The sequence below is a fragment of the Atractosteus spatula genome, chromosome 13, assembly GCF_055471065.1.
Source record: "Atractosteus spatula isolate fAtrSpa1 chromosome 13, fAtrSpa1.hap1, whole genome shotgun sequence".
NCBI lineage: Eukaryota > Metazoa > Chordata > Actinopteri > Semionotiformes > Lepisosteidae > Atractosteus > Atractosteus spatula.
In genome coordinates, this window is record NC_142718.1 from 36,848,611 (window position 1) to 36,866,989 (window position 18,379).

Consider the following 18,379-nt stretch of genomic DNA (forward strand, 5'->3'; position numbering starts at 1 on the left):
GCTGGCAGAAGGCCACGCGGGCGAGGAGAACGGCCCTGCGGTGAAACGGGCTCAGCGATACATGGGGCAGCGCGAGCCGCGGGCGTGGAGTGGGCAGCACCGCTGGCGCGCTGCGGGACCCAGCTCCTGCCACCTCTACACCGCCCCGAGAACCACCTCTCCCCTCCGCAGTCTTGGCAGACAGCGCCCAGTTAGAGACCCTGCTCAGAGGCGTTAATTACGCCTTCACTGGGCTGCAGGTGCAGGTGAAAATATTTTCATCCACCCCCCCACTCTCACACACACACATCTAGAGAGCAAGAAGGAAGCACAGAGACGGGGGGGGGGGGCAGTTCTGATGCCGATGGCATGAAATGAAGATGGAGAGCACATGGCTCAGGCTGGAGCGTCCCGGCCTGCGTATCTGGGTCACGGCCGCAGCTCAGATCTGCCCTGTAACGGAGAGTGCTCACACTCACACACGCGTGCACAGAGACCCCCAGCCAACAGCTGAGGAGGGGAGAGAGAGGCAGTGTGGGGTGGTGGTTAGAGCTGAGGCACTGGGAGAGAGAGAGGGAGGCAGTGTGGGCTAGTGGTTAGAGCTGAGGCACTGGGAGAGAGAGAGGGAGGCAGTGTGGGCTAGTGGTTAGAGCTGAGGCACTGGGAGAGAGAGAGGGAGGCAGTGTGGGCTAGTGGTTAGAGCTGAGGTACTGGGAGAGAGAGAGGGAGGCAGTGTGGGCTAGTGGTTAGAGCTGAGGCACTGGGAGAGAGAGAGGGAGGCAGTGTGGGCTAGTGGTTAGAGCTGAGGTACTGGGAGAGAGAGAGGGAGGCAGTGTGGGCTAGTGGTTAGAGCTGATGCACTGGGAGAGAGAGAGGGAGGCAGTGTGGGCTAGTGGTTAGAGCTGAGGCACTGGGAGAGAGAGAGGGAGGCAGTGTGGGCTAGTGGTTAGAGCTGAGGCACTGGGAGAGAGAGAGAGGGGGCAGTGTGGGCTAGTGGTTAGAGCTGAGGCACTGGGAGAGAGAGAGGGAGGCAGTGTGGGCTAGTGGTTAGAGCTGAGGCACTGGGAGAGAGAGAGAGGGAGTCAGTGTGGGCTAGTGGTTAGAGCTGAGGCACTGGGAGAGAGAGAGGGAGGCAGTGTGGGCTAGTGGTTAGAGCTGAGGCACTGGGAGAGAGAGGGAGGCAGTGTGGGCTAGTGGTTAGAGCTGAGACACTGGGAGAGAGAGGGGGAGGCAGTGTGGGCTAGTGGTTAGAGCTGAGGCACTGGGAGAGAGAGAGAGGGGGCAGTGTGGGCTAGTGGTTAGAGCTCAGGCACTGGGAGAGAGAAAGAGGTAACAGCTGCAAGGCTTTTGTTTTGTGTCTTTAAAATATGCGTAGTATTACATAATTTAATTTGCTTATGTAACTTGTGTGAGCCCCCATCACAGCCCAGCCCCTCCCCTGAGAGATGAGCTGTAGTGCTCAGTGCTCAGCCTGTGCAAGGCCTTGCCTGGAACGGCCAGCCTCTCCCACAGACACTGCACCAATATACGAAATTACAGCCTCCAGAAGGATGTGCCTTCCCAGTGGCAAACACCAGGGAGCACAAGAAGCATCGTGGGAATGCTAAACAGCCAGGAAGTGTTTATATTCCCACATTGCGTGGAGTCCACACACACAAATACAGAGCTGCACGGGTCTTAAACTGCACTGCCTCCTTGCCTCTCTTCCTGTGCCTCTGCTGTGAACTCTGAGCACCGCCTTAGCGCTGTATGAGGCGCCACCCTTCAGACTACTGGGTTATTAAAGGACCCAGGGCTCTGTTTGCAAGACGAGGAGTCCTGCTAAATTCCACTGTTGGCTTGTACTGTCCGGACTCCCTGAAGTTCCACCTTAATTCACCTAGAGAAGCACTGTCTCACTCTCCCTTGTCTGTTGTGTAGTGGCTCAGGTGTTCCCACTGCCAGGTGTTCAGTACATGCTCAGGTATTTGCACTGCCAGTACATGTTCAGGTATTCGCACTGCCAGTACTGGTGTTCAGTACATGCTCAGGTATTCCCACTGCCAGTACTGGTGTTCAGTACATGCTCAGGTAGTCCCACTGCCAGTACTGGTGTTCAGTACATGCTCAGGTAGTCCCACTGCCAGGTGTTCGGTACATGTTCAGGTATTCTCACTGCCAGGCATTCAGTACATGCTCAGGTAGTCCCACTGCCAGTACTGGTGTTCAGTACATGCCCACGTGTTCTCACTGCCAAGCCAAGCACATTCTCCTGCACTCGAGAGTCTGCCAGGGTCGAGGGGCGGGTCACCACATGCCATCTCATCCTCTCCCAGGAACAGTCGGCCCCTGCCCCGAGAATCTCATCCGGCGGCCAGGGTATCCGCATCGACAACGGGGCCGGGCAGCTCGCTCCACACTCGCCGAATTCCCTGTGTAAAGAGAATTCCTTGCCTCGGGCTCTTCCATGTCGTTTCCACTTGCTCAGTGCCTTTGGACGCCTGTATCTTCCCAGTCTTGTCAGTGCAGAGAGACGGGGGAAGGCTCAGTCCTCCAGCCTGGCGGTGCAGGACGTTGCTTTAAGCTGCAGAATGCAGCCGGCTGCCCTTGTCTGGGCAGACTGCAGCGCAGCAGCTCTTCTGCACCCCTCTGTGCTTCCTTACAGTGCGACCCCACCATGCCCGCCCCAGCGCCGGCGCCCGGCGTGCCTGGCGCTCCCCGACTCCTGGCAGTGAGCGGGCGTGGCATGTGATTCTCCTTGGTCCGATGCCCGGGGCAGAGAGCCGCCCCCCCGAGCAGGAAGAGTGACACTTCCGGCCCCGGAGAGCGGTCTTCCGGGGGTCCTGGAGAGCTCGCAAAGGCGGCGTGCCAGTCTCCCCGCCGCAGCGACAGGGGAGCCTGAATTTCAATCCGGGATGCGGGGGCGCCCCGAAGCAGAAAGGCGACACCGCAGTATCACCGTGGAAACCAGAGCCATGCCGACAAGGGACAACGGAGCACATTGTTAGCGCTGACACGCGCGCTCGCGCACGCACACGCAGCGCTGTCAGCTGCGCTGGACGTCTCGACAGACTGTGGCTGGACAGCAGGACCTGGGGGAGCCCAGGGTTCCGTCAAGGTTCGGAACCGCAGTTTAAAGCTAAAGGCAAAATTGCCCAGCAGGCTCCATTTCCTGCATTTTTCATGTTGATCTCCAAGGGCAACATAACAAGAGAGAAATAAAACTGACCACATTCGGAGGAGCGATCAGCAGGGGCAGAGCGAAAGAACTGGAGCCGAGCCCAATCGCAGGAGCAGTCTCGGGAGAATCTGGGCTCAGAGAGATGTCTTCAGTGTGAAACGTCAAGCAGGGATTGCAGGGCTGAGCTAGGCTGATGCCCCCTGCTCATTATTATACAGAAGAGGGCAGTGCAATATTGGCGACGCCTAAAAGGCAGTGACCCGACCTCTGACCCCCACAAGGCCCTGCTGTGGAGCCCCCTCAGCCGCAGAGCCCCACTGACACCAGCCAGCCTCAGGACAGCACTGCTCCAGCACCATGACTGCAGCCAGCCACTCAACACGACCTCACGCAAACAACACAAACTGGAACAATACGCACAAGCCAGGTATCTGCCTAGGGTGAGAGACATCAGACCCTGACGAAGTACTGGCTCAGGGACTGTAGACAGGCCTAGGCTCTCGACACTAGGCAACATGGGGAGACCCGGCTGTCCAGAGAGGACAGGCTCGGTGACCGCTGCCTGGACACCGAAACCAGGCAACACAGACAGACCTGACTGTGCAGAGAGGACAGGCAGGGTGACCGCTGCCTGGACACCGAAACCAGGCAACACAGACAGACCTGACTGTGCAGAGAGGACAGGCAGGGTGACCGCTGCCTGGACACCGAAACCAGGCAATACAGACAGGCCTGACTGTGCAGAGGGGACAGGCTGTGCTCCAAGCAGGGAGAAGCAGAGACACAGATGCATTTTATGCTACACTGCAAGAAAGACTTCGGGATTAGACAAACATTCTTCATCAAAATAACAAATCTAACCCCAGAATTCCCACACCAGCCAGCATCAGGCCAGCGTCCAACGCTGCTGGGAGAGAGGGGGGAGGGAACTCAGAGCTGCAGCCCAGTGTGTGAGGAACAGACACCGAGCCTCCCAGATGAGCACGCTTCATTGTTGGGACTGTCCTGCTGTTAGCAACACTATCTCCTCGTCCTGATCGCCGAAACTGAACCTGACAACGGGCGTCACCTGGGGCCCTTCCTCGGTCTGGCAGGTTGAAAGCGAGGCGTGAGAGAGGGGACCCCCGATTCTGAGAGCGAGCCCGGTGGTGTCCTGCCCCAGGGCCTGAGGCGCACTGCCAGGAGAGTGTTTACTCTGTTTGGGTACAGGCTGTAACTTGGGCAAGACTCATCACCTCATGCCAATAACGTGTCTGCAGCGCTCCAGGGAGAGGGGGAAAGAGAGGGATAGAGAGGGAGGGGAAGAAGTCAGAGAGGTCAGGAGGCCAGTCGGACACTCAGGCCAGACAGTCTCCGGTCAGTCAGTCAGTCAGAGGTCAGTCCTCTCCGCGGAGTGCCCGAGAGGGTCGGTCCAAGCCCCGCCACCGGACCTCCGCAGAGCTGACCGCGGGACCTTCGCTGCCGTACAGGTCAGCCCGATTCTTCAAGGAAGACATCGCAGACGCCTTCTCGCTCCATACCACACGCGCACACACTCCTCCACTGTTCCGCGGAGAGCAGTCTGCACCGGTGCTACTGCGACGCGCGTCCCCTGGCACAGCCCCAGCTGGCTCCGACGCACTGGGTCCTGGAGAGCCCAGCCCAGCCCCGGACCGCAGGTGAGCTTTCATCCCCTCAGTCGACTGTTCCAGCGAGGGCACGAGTGGTTCTCAAACCACAGCTGCTGGGGCGCGACTCTCACCCCGGGAGACGTCTAAGGTGCTCGGCCAGTCGTCTCCCACCTGACTGGTCCGAGTGAAACGGCTCCACGCCTGCAGAACGTGCCGGTTTAAGGTTAACCTGAGCTCCAAGACCTGTGGTCTGCCCAGCCCGAGAATCATCACAATACTGTATATCTCAGCCAGGGCTGCCGCACAACAGAGCCCATCCCAGGGACACAGGGAGCGAGGCAGGACAGGAGCAGTTACTGCTTTTCCCTGGATGCGTCACCAATCCAGCAGACAGCCATTGGGAATAGGACAGTCAACCCCGGCCGGCCGGCTTCGGGTGCGTCCTCGAGAAACATGGGAAGACCGTGCAAACTCCACACAGAACATCCCGCTGGTCTCGGGAGCACCCTGAGGAAAACTCTGCGAAACGCCGGAGGAAACTCCGCACAGGCAGGTGCCCAACAGCAGGTGTTGGTGTTGGAATTATTGATCGGGTGGGGTCATAGATTTTAACCCAACTCGGCGCCAAGGTCTTTGATATCGGACATCTGTCGGACACAGCCAGGCTAAGCCGAGCTGGGACTGGGTTTCGACAAGGCTCTCGGCCTGATGGGTCAGACAATCAATCAATGAATTGGGCTCCTAAAAGGAAGGAGACGCAGCAGACGACATCAAGGAGGAGGAACCGTGTTCAGACACCCTACGCTCTGCTTTAGTGCCGGCCTGCAGCTATGATACCCCAAGGGCCCGAGACCTTTCCGCCCCGGGCACGAAGACGGGCCTACAATGTTGGCCATTGGTGCCATTGGCAACAGCGAGAGAGGAGATCGCAGAGAACGTGTGGGTCTCAGCTCAGCCGTGCAGCCACTGAGCCGGGGATGTGGGGTGCAGACAGTGGGGTGGGGGAGTCTCACTGGTCTGCCCTGGAGAGTCGGTGGATTTCTCTCTCTTGGAAGAACAGACGGGTCAATTAGTCTTTTGTCTTTTACTGGGCTGTTCAATTGGATTTACTTCTACATAGATCTGGGGGGGGGGAGGGGGAATTTACAAAGCCTTTACACAAAAAAAGACAAACCCTTGGCCTTTCAGGCAATGTCTTGTTTGAAAGACGCATCTTATCGAGCAGGTATAATACAATTATTAGCTCCTGTGTGACGTGCGTGCTGTCTTGATTCGATTACCCAGCTAACCTAGTCTAAAGTCAATAGGCTGCATAATAGGGGCACAGTCAGCCTCCACTGGAAAAGACTGTTACCAGGGGATAGGAGAGGCAGAGGAGAGAGGGAGTGGGAGAAAGAGGAGAGAGAGGAAGAAGGAACAGAGAAGTCTGCACTCTCCTGGCATGACTGTGCGAGACTCTTCTGGACTGCTCTGGTGTGAAACAGCAATGCCCAGCGCTGCCTAGTCTCTGCCAGTCCCTCTCGGAGACCCGGGTGGCACAGTGCCGAGCCCAAGTGTCTGTGGACCGAGCGAGCGGCACTCAGCTCTCAGCCCCAGGGAGGGAGACAGCGGGCCTGAAGGAGTGATACCATCAGACACCCTCTTCACAGAGAAACAGAAAGGCACATGCTGCAGGAGCTGAACCTGTTCAATCACGACCAGGGAAGACTCTGATACAAGTACACAAACTCCAAACTCCTTACAGGCACTGACAAGTCTGCCCAGCTGGCGTCTTCAGGAACGACAGCAAAACAAAAGGGGGCAGTGCAGGCGTGCCCGGGAACAGGAAGCGCTCCTTTACACAAAGGGTGGTGGGAGCGTGGAACATGCCATGCTGTGGAAGCCAGACCCAGCCTGCACTGTTTCTACCAAGGTCTAGTGTTGTCAGCTCCTGCTGTGCTGTGGCAGCTGTGTGTGCGTGCACGTGTTTGTGTGTGCGTGCACATGCTTGTGCGTGTGTGTGTGTGTGCATCAGGCTGGCCGCAGCAGAGTGCATAAGACGGCGTGGCTCAGATCAGATGAATAGCCCCCTAATCGTGAGCTGATCCCAGCAGCACGCTCCACCGCACACATGCTGCGCCAAGGAACATCTGACACTAAAGAACCGCTAATTATTTTAATTACGCCTTGTTTGCATATGAATAAGATGCCAAGGTCGTTTGCGTCATCGTGCGGGGCGCTCAGCGGGATGCTCCTGCGGAAAGGTTTCCGTGTGCCGACGAGAGCACGAGAGCACGTGTGTGTGTGTGTGTGTGTGTGTGTGTGTGTGTCCCTCTCTCAGTTCAGTCCAAAGGGTTCTTTGTTACTGTGGAAATCGCTTCCTTTTTTGACACAGAACTTCCAAAACTCACCACACCCCTCGTAAATAACAAGAGCTAGCTACACAACAGGCCAAGCAACAAGGAACTGATAAACACTGACAGCATCTAAAATCAACAGACGGATAACTGGATGGTTTAGCTCAGGCCCCAGGCCTGTCTCCTCCTACTGTGCAGCCAGCAGGGGGCAGCCTTGAGGCAGCAGGGTGGGCTGAGGGGTATGGGACAGTACTGTCCAGTTATTACCCTTCCGGGAATGACACAGAGCTTTGTAGTTACGAAGCTGTTGAATCCGTTGGTATTCAAGAGCACGAGCCTGTACACAGGCCCATTCCTCTAGAAATCAATCCCAACGTTCCGTTCGGTGCCGTTGTTCCAGTCCCCCGCTACTCTGTGTGTAAAAAAAGAGAGACTCCTATTTTCAATCCTAAGTGCATTTTTTCTATCCTTTTGATTTCCAGGCGTGACCGCGGTGCTGGAACATGCTGCCCTGGGGTGACACCGCTGACCCCTTTAACCTCCAGCTGTGACTCTAGCTGTAGCGCGGGGATGTGAAGCAGATTGCCCTGGGGTGACGTGCACCACTGCAGAGCCTGGGGGCGGGCTGGCAGGCCGGGGCAGTGAGGGTTAAATCCAGGCCCCCAGCTACAAGCAGCAGAATGGAGGCAGAGACGGAAACTATTCCGCCTCCTATCTGATAAAACGTGCATGGGGGTTCTGCCTCTCTCTCTCTCTCGCACACACCCCTGCACGCTCTCGCCTCTCTCTCGCACCCCTCCTCCCCTGTCTCCCCCTCGCTCTCCACCACCCCTCTTTCTCCCTGGGGTCTCGGGACAGCCCCCACACCCACTCTCTCGCCTCCTGATCTGCAGAGAAGCCCGGTAACAGAGCTTAGGGACAGCAGAGGCGATTAAACACTGATCTCATTAGCGAGGCTTGATCCAAGACTCTACTCCACGGACAGCAGTCTCCCGCTGCTCCGGCGCAGCCCAGCCAGGGGGCCAGCGCCGTGCCCGCGTGCCTTAACCCTAACCCACCCTGCGGCACAGGACCTGCAGCCACCAGCCTGCAGAGCCTGCACTGCCAAGATCTCTCCCCAGCACCGCCCAGTGCTCTCCCCAGCTCTCTCCCCAGCACTGCCCAGTGCTCTTCCCAGTTCTCTCCCCAGCACTGCCCAGCACCGCCCAGTGTTCTCCTCCCAGTACCGCTCAGTTCTCTCCCCAGCACTGCGCAGTGCTCTCCCCAGCTCTCTCCCCAGCACTGCCCAGTGCTCTCCCCAGTTCTCTCCCCAGCACTGCCCAGCACCGCCCAGTGCTCTCCTCCCAGTACCGCTCAGTTCTCTCCCCAGCACTGCCCAGCACCGCCCAATGCTCTCCTCCCAGTACCGCTCAGTTCTCTCCCCAGCACTGCCCAGTGCTCTCCCCAGCTCTCTCCCCAGCACTGCCCAGCACCACCCAGTGCTCTCCTCCCAGTACTGCTCAGTTCTCTCCCCAGCACTGCCCAGCACTGCCCAGTGCTCTCCTCCCAGTACCGCTCAGTTCTCTCCCCAGCACTGCCCAGCACTGCCCAGTGCTCTCCTCCCAGTACCGCTCAGTTCTCTCCCCAGCACTGCCTGCTTCCATTACCACTGCAGTTACAAACCCCTCACCTCCCTCCCTGTGAGAGAGTGAGAGAGAGGTGGAGACAGGTCCTTGTGTTCGCTGTCTGTTCTTACCTTAATTGACCACAGTTCCTCAAGGACATCTGCCTCTGGCATTCATGTGAGGCTCTCAGGAAAAAGGCAATATCATTACCAGGCCTAATCTCGAATCTCAGCCAAGGGTACCCCAGCCTCCCACACGGCGACCTCTCTGTCTCCGCAGCCTGGCTCAGAGACGGGCACACGCGTTGCCATGGTGTATGCTATCGGCATCAAAATCTCGCTTTCATGCAGGATCATTAGACTCTACCTCACAGCCTGCCACTCTTCAGAACTGCACTGAACACACCCGCTGAGTCCTCTCACACTGGGCTGCTGAACACACCGGGGCCCAACCCTCTCACCCCGGGCTACTGGACACACAAGGGCCAAGCCTTCTCACTCTGGGCTACTGGACACTCCGGGGACAAGCTCTCTCACTCCGGGCTGCTGAACACACTTCGGTCCAGCATCACTGATACAGGACAGCACTGAGGGCACCAGGACACTGATACAGGACAGCACTGAGGGCACCACTGATACAGGACGGCACTGAGGGCACCACTGATACAGAACAGCACTGAGGGCACCACTGATACAGGACGGCACTGAGGGCACCACTGATACAGAACGGCACTGAGGGCACCACTGATACAGAACAGCACTGAGGGCACCACTGATACAGAACAGCACTGAGGGCACCACTGATACAGGACGGCACTGAGGGCACCACTGATACAGAACGGCACTGAGGGCACCACTGATACAGGACGGCACTGAGGGCACCACTGATACAGAACGGCACTGAGGGCACCACTGATACAGGACGGCACTGAGGGCACCACTGATACAGAACGGCACTGAGGGCACCAGGGCACTGATACAGGACAGCACTGAGGGGACCACTGATACAGGACGGCACTGAGGGCACCACTGATACAGAACAGCACTGAGGGCACCAGGACACTGATACAGGACAGCACTGAGGGCACCACTGATACAGGACGGCACTGAGGGCAGCATGGCCAGTTTGCGTCATGGTTGTGTGTGTCCCAGTTGAGCTGTGCTGTTGGGTTGACCTTGGAGCTGTGCGAATTGGTTGACTTTGATCCGTGTTGTTGTAGCCGTGCTGTCCTGAGGCTGGGTGGTGTCAGCGAGCTTCAGGACCAGCTGGCTGAGGGGGCTCTGCTCCGGGCTCAGCGGGGCCTTGTGGAGGCTGGAGGTCCTGTCCCTGACTTCTCCACAGCGGCCCATATACTGCTCCTGTCTGGCCCTCCTCTCTCTCCCCGTCCCCGAGCAACGCCTCCCCCGCAGCAGCTGGTTTCACTGGGCTGCACTGGGACCAGTACCTCAGCAGTGCTCATTCCCATGCCCCCTCCCCCCTTCCGGCCGCGGAGCGTGACGCAGGGACCGACAGGAACACGGCGACTGTCCCTGCTCTTGGCCGCCCTCCAGAGCCCGCTGTGAGAGCAGGATACCAGTAAACAAACGCCTGCGGGCAGAGACAGAGACGGGCCTGCAGCGCTGGGCCGATACCGGCCTTGACACAGAGATCAGAAGCACAGTGACGGGGCAAGACACACACACACACACACACACACACACACACACGCTGACCGTGGAAACCGTGAGCCAGCAGCCACGCCTCCACGGCTGAGCACTGTCCCCGTCTCTGCGCGGAGATAAGCATCTCTGACATTTCCCATCCTGTGCAAAGGAGATAAAGCTCTCGGCCGGACAGATCTCTCTCTCGCCGCCCCCAGGAAGCCTGGGCTCAGAGGGGAGCCTGGCAGAGAGAGGCATCACTGCCGCGGCGCTGGGACCACCCTGGTGATACCCCCCCCCGTTACACCTGCTGGACCCCCCACGTCTGACAGCAGCGGGGTCCTCAGGACAGGGGTGGGGTCTGACTGCAGCCCCACGGCCCCCCTGTGCATCTTCCCAATCCCCCCAAAACACTCTGAAGCCTCCGATCACACCGCAGCCAACATCTGCACACGCGCACAGATACACGCACCCACACTCCCTTACACACCCGCACACACGCGCACAGATACACGCACACACACTCCCTTACACACCGGCACACAAACGCACAGATACACGCACACACACTCCCTTACACACCCGCACACAAGCGCACAGATACACGCACACACACTCCCTTACACACCCGCAGATACACGCACACACACTCCCTTACACACCCGCACACAAACGCACAGATACACGCACACACACTCCCTTACACACCCGCACACAAACGCACAGATACACGCACACACACTCCCTTACACATGCACAGATACACACACACGCACGCACTCCCTCACACAGAGGGGAGAGGAGCCCAGCACCCCGCCAGGGGCTCACAACAGGGGTACCCCCAGCTCGCCACACGTGGGTTTGGAGCAGGGGTGCTCAGGGTTTCTGGGCCTCTGCCTCAGGCCTCCACAGGGGCGTGTGCTCTGCCCCAGGGGGCTCGTGTGTCACTGCCCCTCTGGGGTCCTGGGGCAGGGGGCTTTCCGTCAGCACTAGCCCAGCTTCCAGGACACCTTCACGCTTAGAGGAGGCATGGCTGTGCCTGCTGTCCGTCGCGCCGACAGCGCACACAGAGCCGCGCACAACAACGGCGCCAGCGGAGCCCCCCTCACGCGCACTGGAGCTGCCCCACCTGCCTGCCTGCCCGCCACCTGCCCCACCCGTGCACCTCAGCGGCCCCGCCTGTCCCGGCCGCCTCGCCCAGACTGTGCTCCTGTCTTGGCTAAAGGCAGCGGAGGCGCCGGCACCATGTGCACCGTCTCCCCCAGTAAACTACACCCTGTGACCCCAGATCCCCTCCGCCGCTCCTCAGACTGCCTTGACGCCTCGGGCTCGAGCGACGCCCGGGGACCCGGGTCCCCGCAGCCCAGCCCAGCCCGGCCCGGCCCGCCGGCGGCGGCTCCTTACCTTGATGATGCTGCTGCGCCGGGGAGCCGCCTTCGCCGCCTCCAACCGCGCCGTCTCGGGGTCCGCCGGGCCGCCCCGCTCGGGCAGGTGGACAGCCACGCCGCTCCGCCGCCCGGCCCGCTGCGCCCTCGCCGGCGGGGGCTCGGCCGGCAGCCCGTCCCCGCACAGCCCGTCCGCCGTGCCCGGGCGCTCCCGCTCCGACATGGCAGCCGAAACCGATCAGGGGCGCCGCTGCCTACAGACTCTCCGGACGGGGCATGCCCTCCGGCCGAGAGCCGTCTGAATGGTCGTCCTGCTTGGCTGCTCGCTAGCGTGTCATTCTGCAGCCTCGGGTTTCTTTGTTTTTTAAAGTTTCTTTAAAAAGCCTTCCGGGGCGCTGCCTGGTGCGGCTCCGGGCCCCCGCCGCCGCCGAACCCCAACACCCGGGGGGGGGGGTCCGAAGTTTTCCAGCCGGGGCGACGGGCGGCGCGCCGGCTCTCGGGGTTTCGGTGCTGATCCGTCAGACGCGCGGCTCCAGCTGTGTCGCGTCCAGGCGCGGCGAGGTGATCAACAAGTCTTCTCCCGCCGGCTCGGCTCGGCCGTGCCTGCTGCAGGAGACACCGGGAAAGTAGCGAGCGGGGCGCGCCGCGCCATCACCCCGGCAGGAGAGGGGTGGCGGGGGGTCCCGTCCCCCTGTGTCCCGTAACCCCAACCCGAGCCCCGTCAGCTGTCACTCCGTCCGGGCTGGCAGCTCACAGACGCGGCACCGCGCTGCGTATCCCGGCGGGCCGGGAGAAAGAGATCAGCTGCTTTTTTTCCCCCTCCCTGCCGCCACTGCCCTTCGCACAGAAGGAGAAGCACCCGGAGCGCAAGCTGCGAGGAACCAGCCCGAGTCCAGCCGCTTCTGACAAGAATGAGGAACATCTCCGCCAGCGCCACCCCCCCCCCCCCCCCGCATCCTCCGCCCCGCCTCCACCTCCTCCGCCCCGCCCACTCCTCGCTATTGACGCCTCCTCCGACCAATCGGCTACCGAAGCGGGGCTGCCGACGTCCCCGTGGGGGCTTCTCCCCCGACCAATCGCGCTCGGGCAGGGGGCGGGGACGGGACCTCGCTGGCCGAAAGGTTCTGGAATGCCTCACGTTCTTGGAATCGTTCCCAGCTCAACTGACCCAGAAGGGGAGGATCAGAGCGGCGCGTGGGAGGGGGATAATAGCGCGAGGGGGGGGTTCCAGGCGTCCCGGGGCAGGCACGATCTGGGAAAGAGACGATCTCGGAGAGGGGCGGGGCGCGAGACCTTCCAGCATTCCAGCGTTCCCAGGGCAAGGGGAGCGCGGGACAGCGGCTAACCGGACAGTCCCGAGCCCGGGGCGCTGCTGATGCGGCTTCTTCAAACAGGCGGGCCGGGAGCCGATTAAAAACGACTGGATTCCCAGCTTTGAGGCTATCACTGCGTATAAACTTTTTTTTTTTGGCAAAACCCTATCTAATTTTTTCATTTCATTTTTTTTTTTTACCCATGCTCACTTCCACGCTCTCTTTTTTTATCCAAATAGTAATTTCTCGCTGATTGCTCCCAGAGTCTCCTCCAGCCGTGTCTTGAGAGAAGCCAGGGTATCGGCTTCAACAGCATGGCAGAGTATAGCTTGTTCCCCACTCCCACCACCCTCTGCGTAAAGACGCGCCCCCCGTGTCGTGTTTTCAACGCGCCTTCTGCGTTATTTTCCACTCGTGTGCTGTGTCGCTGTGACGTGCGGCCCCCTGGGGACGCTTTGTTTGGATCGGGTCCCTGGTCTGGCTTGTTTAGGACGGAAGATATTCAGTTCCCCAGGGGGAGAGAGAGGGAGTCTTTATTATCACCAGGGAGAGAGTGTGTCTTTATTATTTACAGCAGCAGACAACACAAAGAAAACCCCATACACATGAACACGAGCAAGAGAATCAACTGCTGAGCAAGACTTTGGCCACAGGCATATCACTATTATTATTATTCCTTACACTTGTATAGCGCTTTTCTGGACACTCCACTCAAAGCTCTTTACTCCTCTCACACACACCAGCTCTCAGTGGGGAGGAGAGCAGAGTAATGAAGCCAATTCATAGATGGGGATTATTAGGAGGCCATGATGGGTAAGGGCCAATGGGAAATTTGGCCAGGACACCGGGGTGACACCCCTACTCTTCTCGAGAAACGCCCTGGGATTTTTAATGACCACAGAGAGTCAGGACCTCGGTTTTACGTCTCATCTGAAGGACGGCGCCTTTTTACAGTATAGTGTCCCCGTCACTATACTGGGGCATTAGGACCCACACAGACCGCAGGGTGAGCGCCCCCTGCTGGCCCCACTAACACCTCTTCCAGCAGCAGCCTCAGTTTTTCCCAGGAGGTCTCCCATCCAGGTGCTGACCAGGCTCACACCTGCTGAGCTGCAGTGGGGCTGCCAGGTGATATAGCCGCTGGCTACGAATGAGAAAGAGAACTTGAGCCTGTTTTGTTCTTAAACTGGGATGTCTGCGGACACGTGGCTGAAGCCAGAGCAGAGAGCCCGGCTCCCGGGGGAGCGTTTTCCTTGCCAGTCTGGGAAAGTGCCCACTGTCTCGTCCCCACTACTGCCAGGTCATCGGTCCGCGCGGCCTGCTCGCGGTCCTGTTAGAGCTGTTTCACGTTTACGCCACCTGGGGGCGAGGTCGAGGCCAGACATATCCTGACCCCTTGGCCAAGAGCGACAGACCGCAAACACACAACCCGCTACACAGCTGTTTGTCGAGCGGCTTGCCCACCAGAGGGCTGAGCCGAATGTTTAGATTAGATAGAGGGGACAGAGGCGGGGGGCCTTCTGTGGGCCTTGGGAGCTTGGTGGGACATGCTGGAAGCCGGCACCGGCACCGGCGCACTGGGCTCAGCGCCGCCCCCCCGTGTCCACCGGGGGAACCGCCTCGGGGAGCCGATCTCACTCAGACCCGCTCGTGAGCGAGGGTTAAGGAGACGGCGTGCTTTGAGTTGGCACCGTTTTTGTGAAAACAGACTTTTTTATGCACGTTAATCCTTGGCAATATCCATTAGAAGAACTATTCTCTCTATCGCAAACTGTAATAAGAGCATGTAGTCTCTGTGATGATTAAAGAATCTGCTTCACATGCATATATCAGTGTAACGCTGAAACAAAGGAGCAGAGATGCTCATAATGGGTGTTTGCTTACCGGTATTTTCTGCTCCTTTATGCCCTGTCTGTTCTGTCTCCTCCCCGGACTGTGGCTCCTGCTCCGACATTTTACATCCACTGTCTCTTCAGCTTGACTCTGTCTCCCCCCCCTCATCAAAATGCCTTGTCTTCACCCCCACCCTTCCTTCCAGTACGAGATCCTCATCTCTCCGAAAGGACAGGGCCTTTTCTCCTGGAGCAATGGAGCAGTTCTCTGCTCTGTAGAAACTACCCCTCTCTCTGCCACCGACTCCTCCAGGTCCCCCTTCCTGCCCCTTTCCTCTCCGACCTGTCCTTCCCGGGTCTCTCTCTCTCCCGGGTGTCCCTCACGGAGCAGTGCTGGGGTCCCGGTTGTTTCTCCCTTCCTCCCGGCTCCTGCCTTGCTGCTGGACCCCTGACAGCTCCGAGACATGCAGCCTGTTCTGTAGAGTGTACACACGGTCACCATTTTACGGGCATATGTGCTGTGCTGTCCTTGCACTGTATGCGCTCATAAAAACACGGCTCAAATATGTTTTTTGTCTTGCGTTTGGGAAGAAGAGAGCAGGCTAGCCAGCCGATACTCTGGCTTCTTTCAGGAAACAGCTGCAGGAGACCCACAGGCCACTTAGCTACGAGCTACCAGGCGGGGTCGAGGGGTCAAACGAACTCCGCTTGCTTGTGACCTCATTCACGGCCTTTTGGCTCGAAGAAGGAGCTCTGCTGGCTGTTGAGTTTGGTTAATGTTGTGCGACACCACACCGATAGATCCTGACGGGAAGCCCATCTTTTAAAGAGGTAATTGACGATTAACACAGAGCAGCTGCATTCATCCTGCTTTTCAGTTTCGTCGCGTGGTTTTGACGAGGAAGGCGCCCGCCCAGCGCTTGTGCTTGAAAAAGGCCAGCAGGCAAACCGCACAGAGCATGGCATTCCCGCATGATCTGAAACCGCACTGATTCCCCACCGACAGTCCTCTCATTCTGACCCTTATGAACGGCTCTGCATAGAAGTGCTGGCCAGACGCCCGCAGATAAATCAAAGGCACGCTTATGCAACGCCTTCGTGTGTTGTGTTATAGTTTCAGCAGCAGGTTGTGGTTTCGCAGCCCAGGCGGGACACTGCTGTGGTGTCCTTGAGGATAGAGCCGCAGTATTGTCGTATCCTTGAAGACCCGCAGGGTAATGTCTGTGAAATCGTGCCGTGCAATTGAAAAGAAAAGCACATTATACGCATATCGCTCGATGCCGGTCGGAGTTTCCTGCATGACTGTCCCTCAGCAGCGGGTAAGAGGCGTGTTCGAGCAGGCGTGGAGATCACATGTAGCTGCTCCTCTGTCAGGTCCTCGGCCTGAGACGACACCGGCAGGACAGTGTGAGAGTGGAGGACTGAGAGGACAGTGTGAGACTGGAGTGGAGGACTGAGAGGACAGTATGGAGTGGAAATCTGAGAGGACAGTGTGGACTGGAGGTCTGAGAGGACAGTGTGAGAGTGGAGTGGGGGTCTGAGAGGACAGTGTGAGACTGGAGTGGGGGTGAGTACAGCAGGGGGCTCATTATCGTTACGCAGAGAGATATCACGCCTTGCAGCGAAACTCTGAACTGGGGGCTGTGTGTGTACACACAGGCACACACACGCACTTTTACACACACACAAACGCAAGCATGCATACTCACACACACACTTATACACTCACACACTTACACACAAACCCAGACACACACAGTCGCACACTTACACGCAGAGAGCTGAGGAGGAGAACAGTCACTACAGCAGTTCCCAGCTGTGGTCCTGGGGTCCCCTCTGTCAGCTGGGTTGCTCTCCAGTTGGGCTCTAAGCCTCCAGTGCTAACTGCTGCCTTTTATCGATCTTCTTTAGGCAAGTGTGGGCTAGCTTGTGTCTGCCCTCAGTCCTGGGTGCAGAAATCACCCCATTTCCAGTGTTTCCAGGGGCTTCCGCCACAGATCCTACTGCAGCTTCTCCTCGACGATCGGCTCCTGACAGGTGATCAGCTGACAGAGCATCAGACACGCCCACTCTGAGCCCTCTCCCTTCCGCTCCTTTTCACTTCTCCACGCCTGCGTGAACCCTCAGCTCAGGAATCGGACCAGGACCGACACCTATTGCTGATCCCATCCGGCGGCTCCCCAGCGCTTCAGGAGCGGAGAGCAAAGTGGCAGGTTTGTCGCCCCCGACAGGAAGATGTGAAATGACGGAGCCCGAGACCAGGGCCTCCGCCACTGAGAAACCCAGGAGAGACAGGGCTCCTCCAGGACCAGGGCTGGGAACCTGTAAGATGCCAGAGGCCCCCCTCAGGAGAGGCCTCAGTGTGCTTGTTCAACCAGAAGGGGAAGAACGAGATGGCAAGAGTACTGCAGACGAAAGGGAGAATGGCCCTACCTGACTACCATTTTTAACACCTCGTTTCTGATCGCCTGTGGCAGGAACTGGGATGGGTATCTGTTGTGTGTGACGTTGTTGTGTTCAGATCATTAAGAAAAAAAAGACATCGGCATAATGATCCTATATAGGGTGTCCATATCTCCCCAAGCCTAGAATGGGGTGCCCTTGAGGAGAAGGAGCAGGATGGGGGGGGGGGGGGCTCTCTTTCTCCTCCCTTGTCTTCCAGCTGAACGCCCTCAGTCTCTTTGCCACTCTGCAGGGCAGATACCCCACAGCCCCCCCACTTTGCTGAGGAACTGTTCATTCCGTAGTTTGGTCAAAGCCCTAATGCAGGCAGAGAAGGGGCACAATTCGAATTGCGAGCATTATCGGGGTAACTCACCTCACCCAAAAGGAGGGTGCCGTTGGACCCCTCCCACCCCCATTTCTGAAGGGAGAGTCAGAGAGGGTGCTGTGGTGGTGTAAGGAGGAGGGCTGTCACCCCCCCATCTTTAATGCGGAATGAGCCAGGGAGCTGCTGCAAGGGTGCAGACGGGGTGGAGGGAGGGATGTGAAAATGAAACACAGGTGAATCAGTAAGAAGTGTGATATTGATTTGTAGGCAGGTGGGAGGGGGTGAGATTAGGGTCTGACCTCCTCCTGAACTTTTATTTGAAACTACGTTCCCTGGACAGACTACGAGGACAGGATTGATCTGGGAAAAGAGCCACAATTCCATATACACGCGCGTGGACAGGCGTGTGAGTGATTGTGCTCGCAGACCATGTGTTGCCAGGCTCCCGAAAATCTGATGCAGGGTGGTCCCACCTACCGGCGCCATCACTGTTTCAAATGAAGCTGTCTTGCATACGAGGTGTAAATCGCTGAAATATAATTTGTCACAGGATATTACAGGCAAAAGCCTTTCCTGGTCTGTGTAGAACAGAAAGGCAAATGAAGATGTAATCTCTATTTAATCTGTTTTTCAATCTTCAGTTTCGCACACTGCGGTTTAAAATACAGGTGTATATACGTATGCAAACTTGTCTGTGCACTGCTGGAATAGGCATTCATTTCCTGTTCTTGGTATTATCACTGTTTATGT

At 58.2% G+C, this 18,379-nt stretch overlaps 1 protein-coding gene across 1 annotated transcript in view; it reads right to left on the reverse strand.

Annotated features, from left to right (window-relative positions):
• The window catches only part of plcl1 (phospholipase C like 1), a 30,092-nt gene extending 17,535 nt beyond the window's left edge, over positions 1-12,557 (reverse strand). Inside the window, exon 1 of the mRNA XM_088930782.1 lies at positions 11,734-12,557. Within this exon, the coding sequence (XP_088786908.1) occupies positions 11,734-11,937 (204 nt within the window). The 5' untranslated portion in view covers positions 11,938-12,557. The remainder of the gene's footprint in view (positions 1-11,733) is intronic.
• Positions 12,558-18,379: the final 5,822 nt, after the last annotated feature.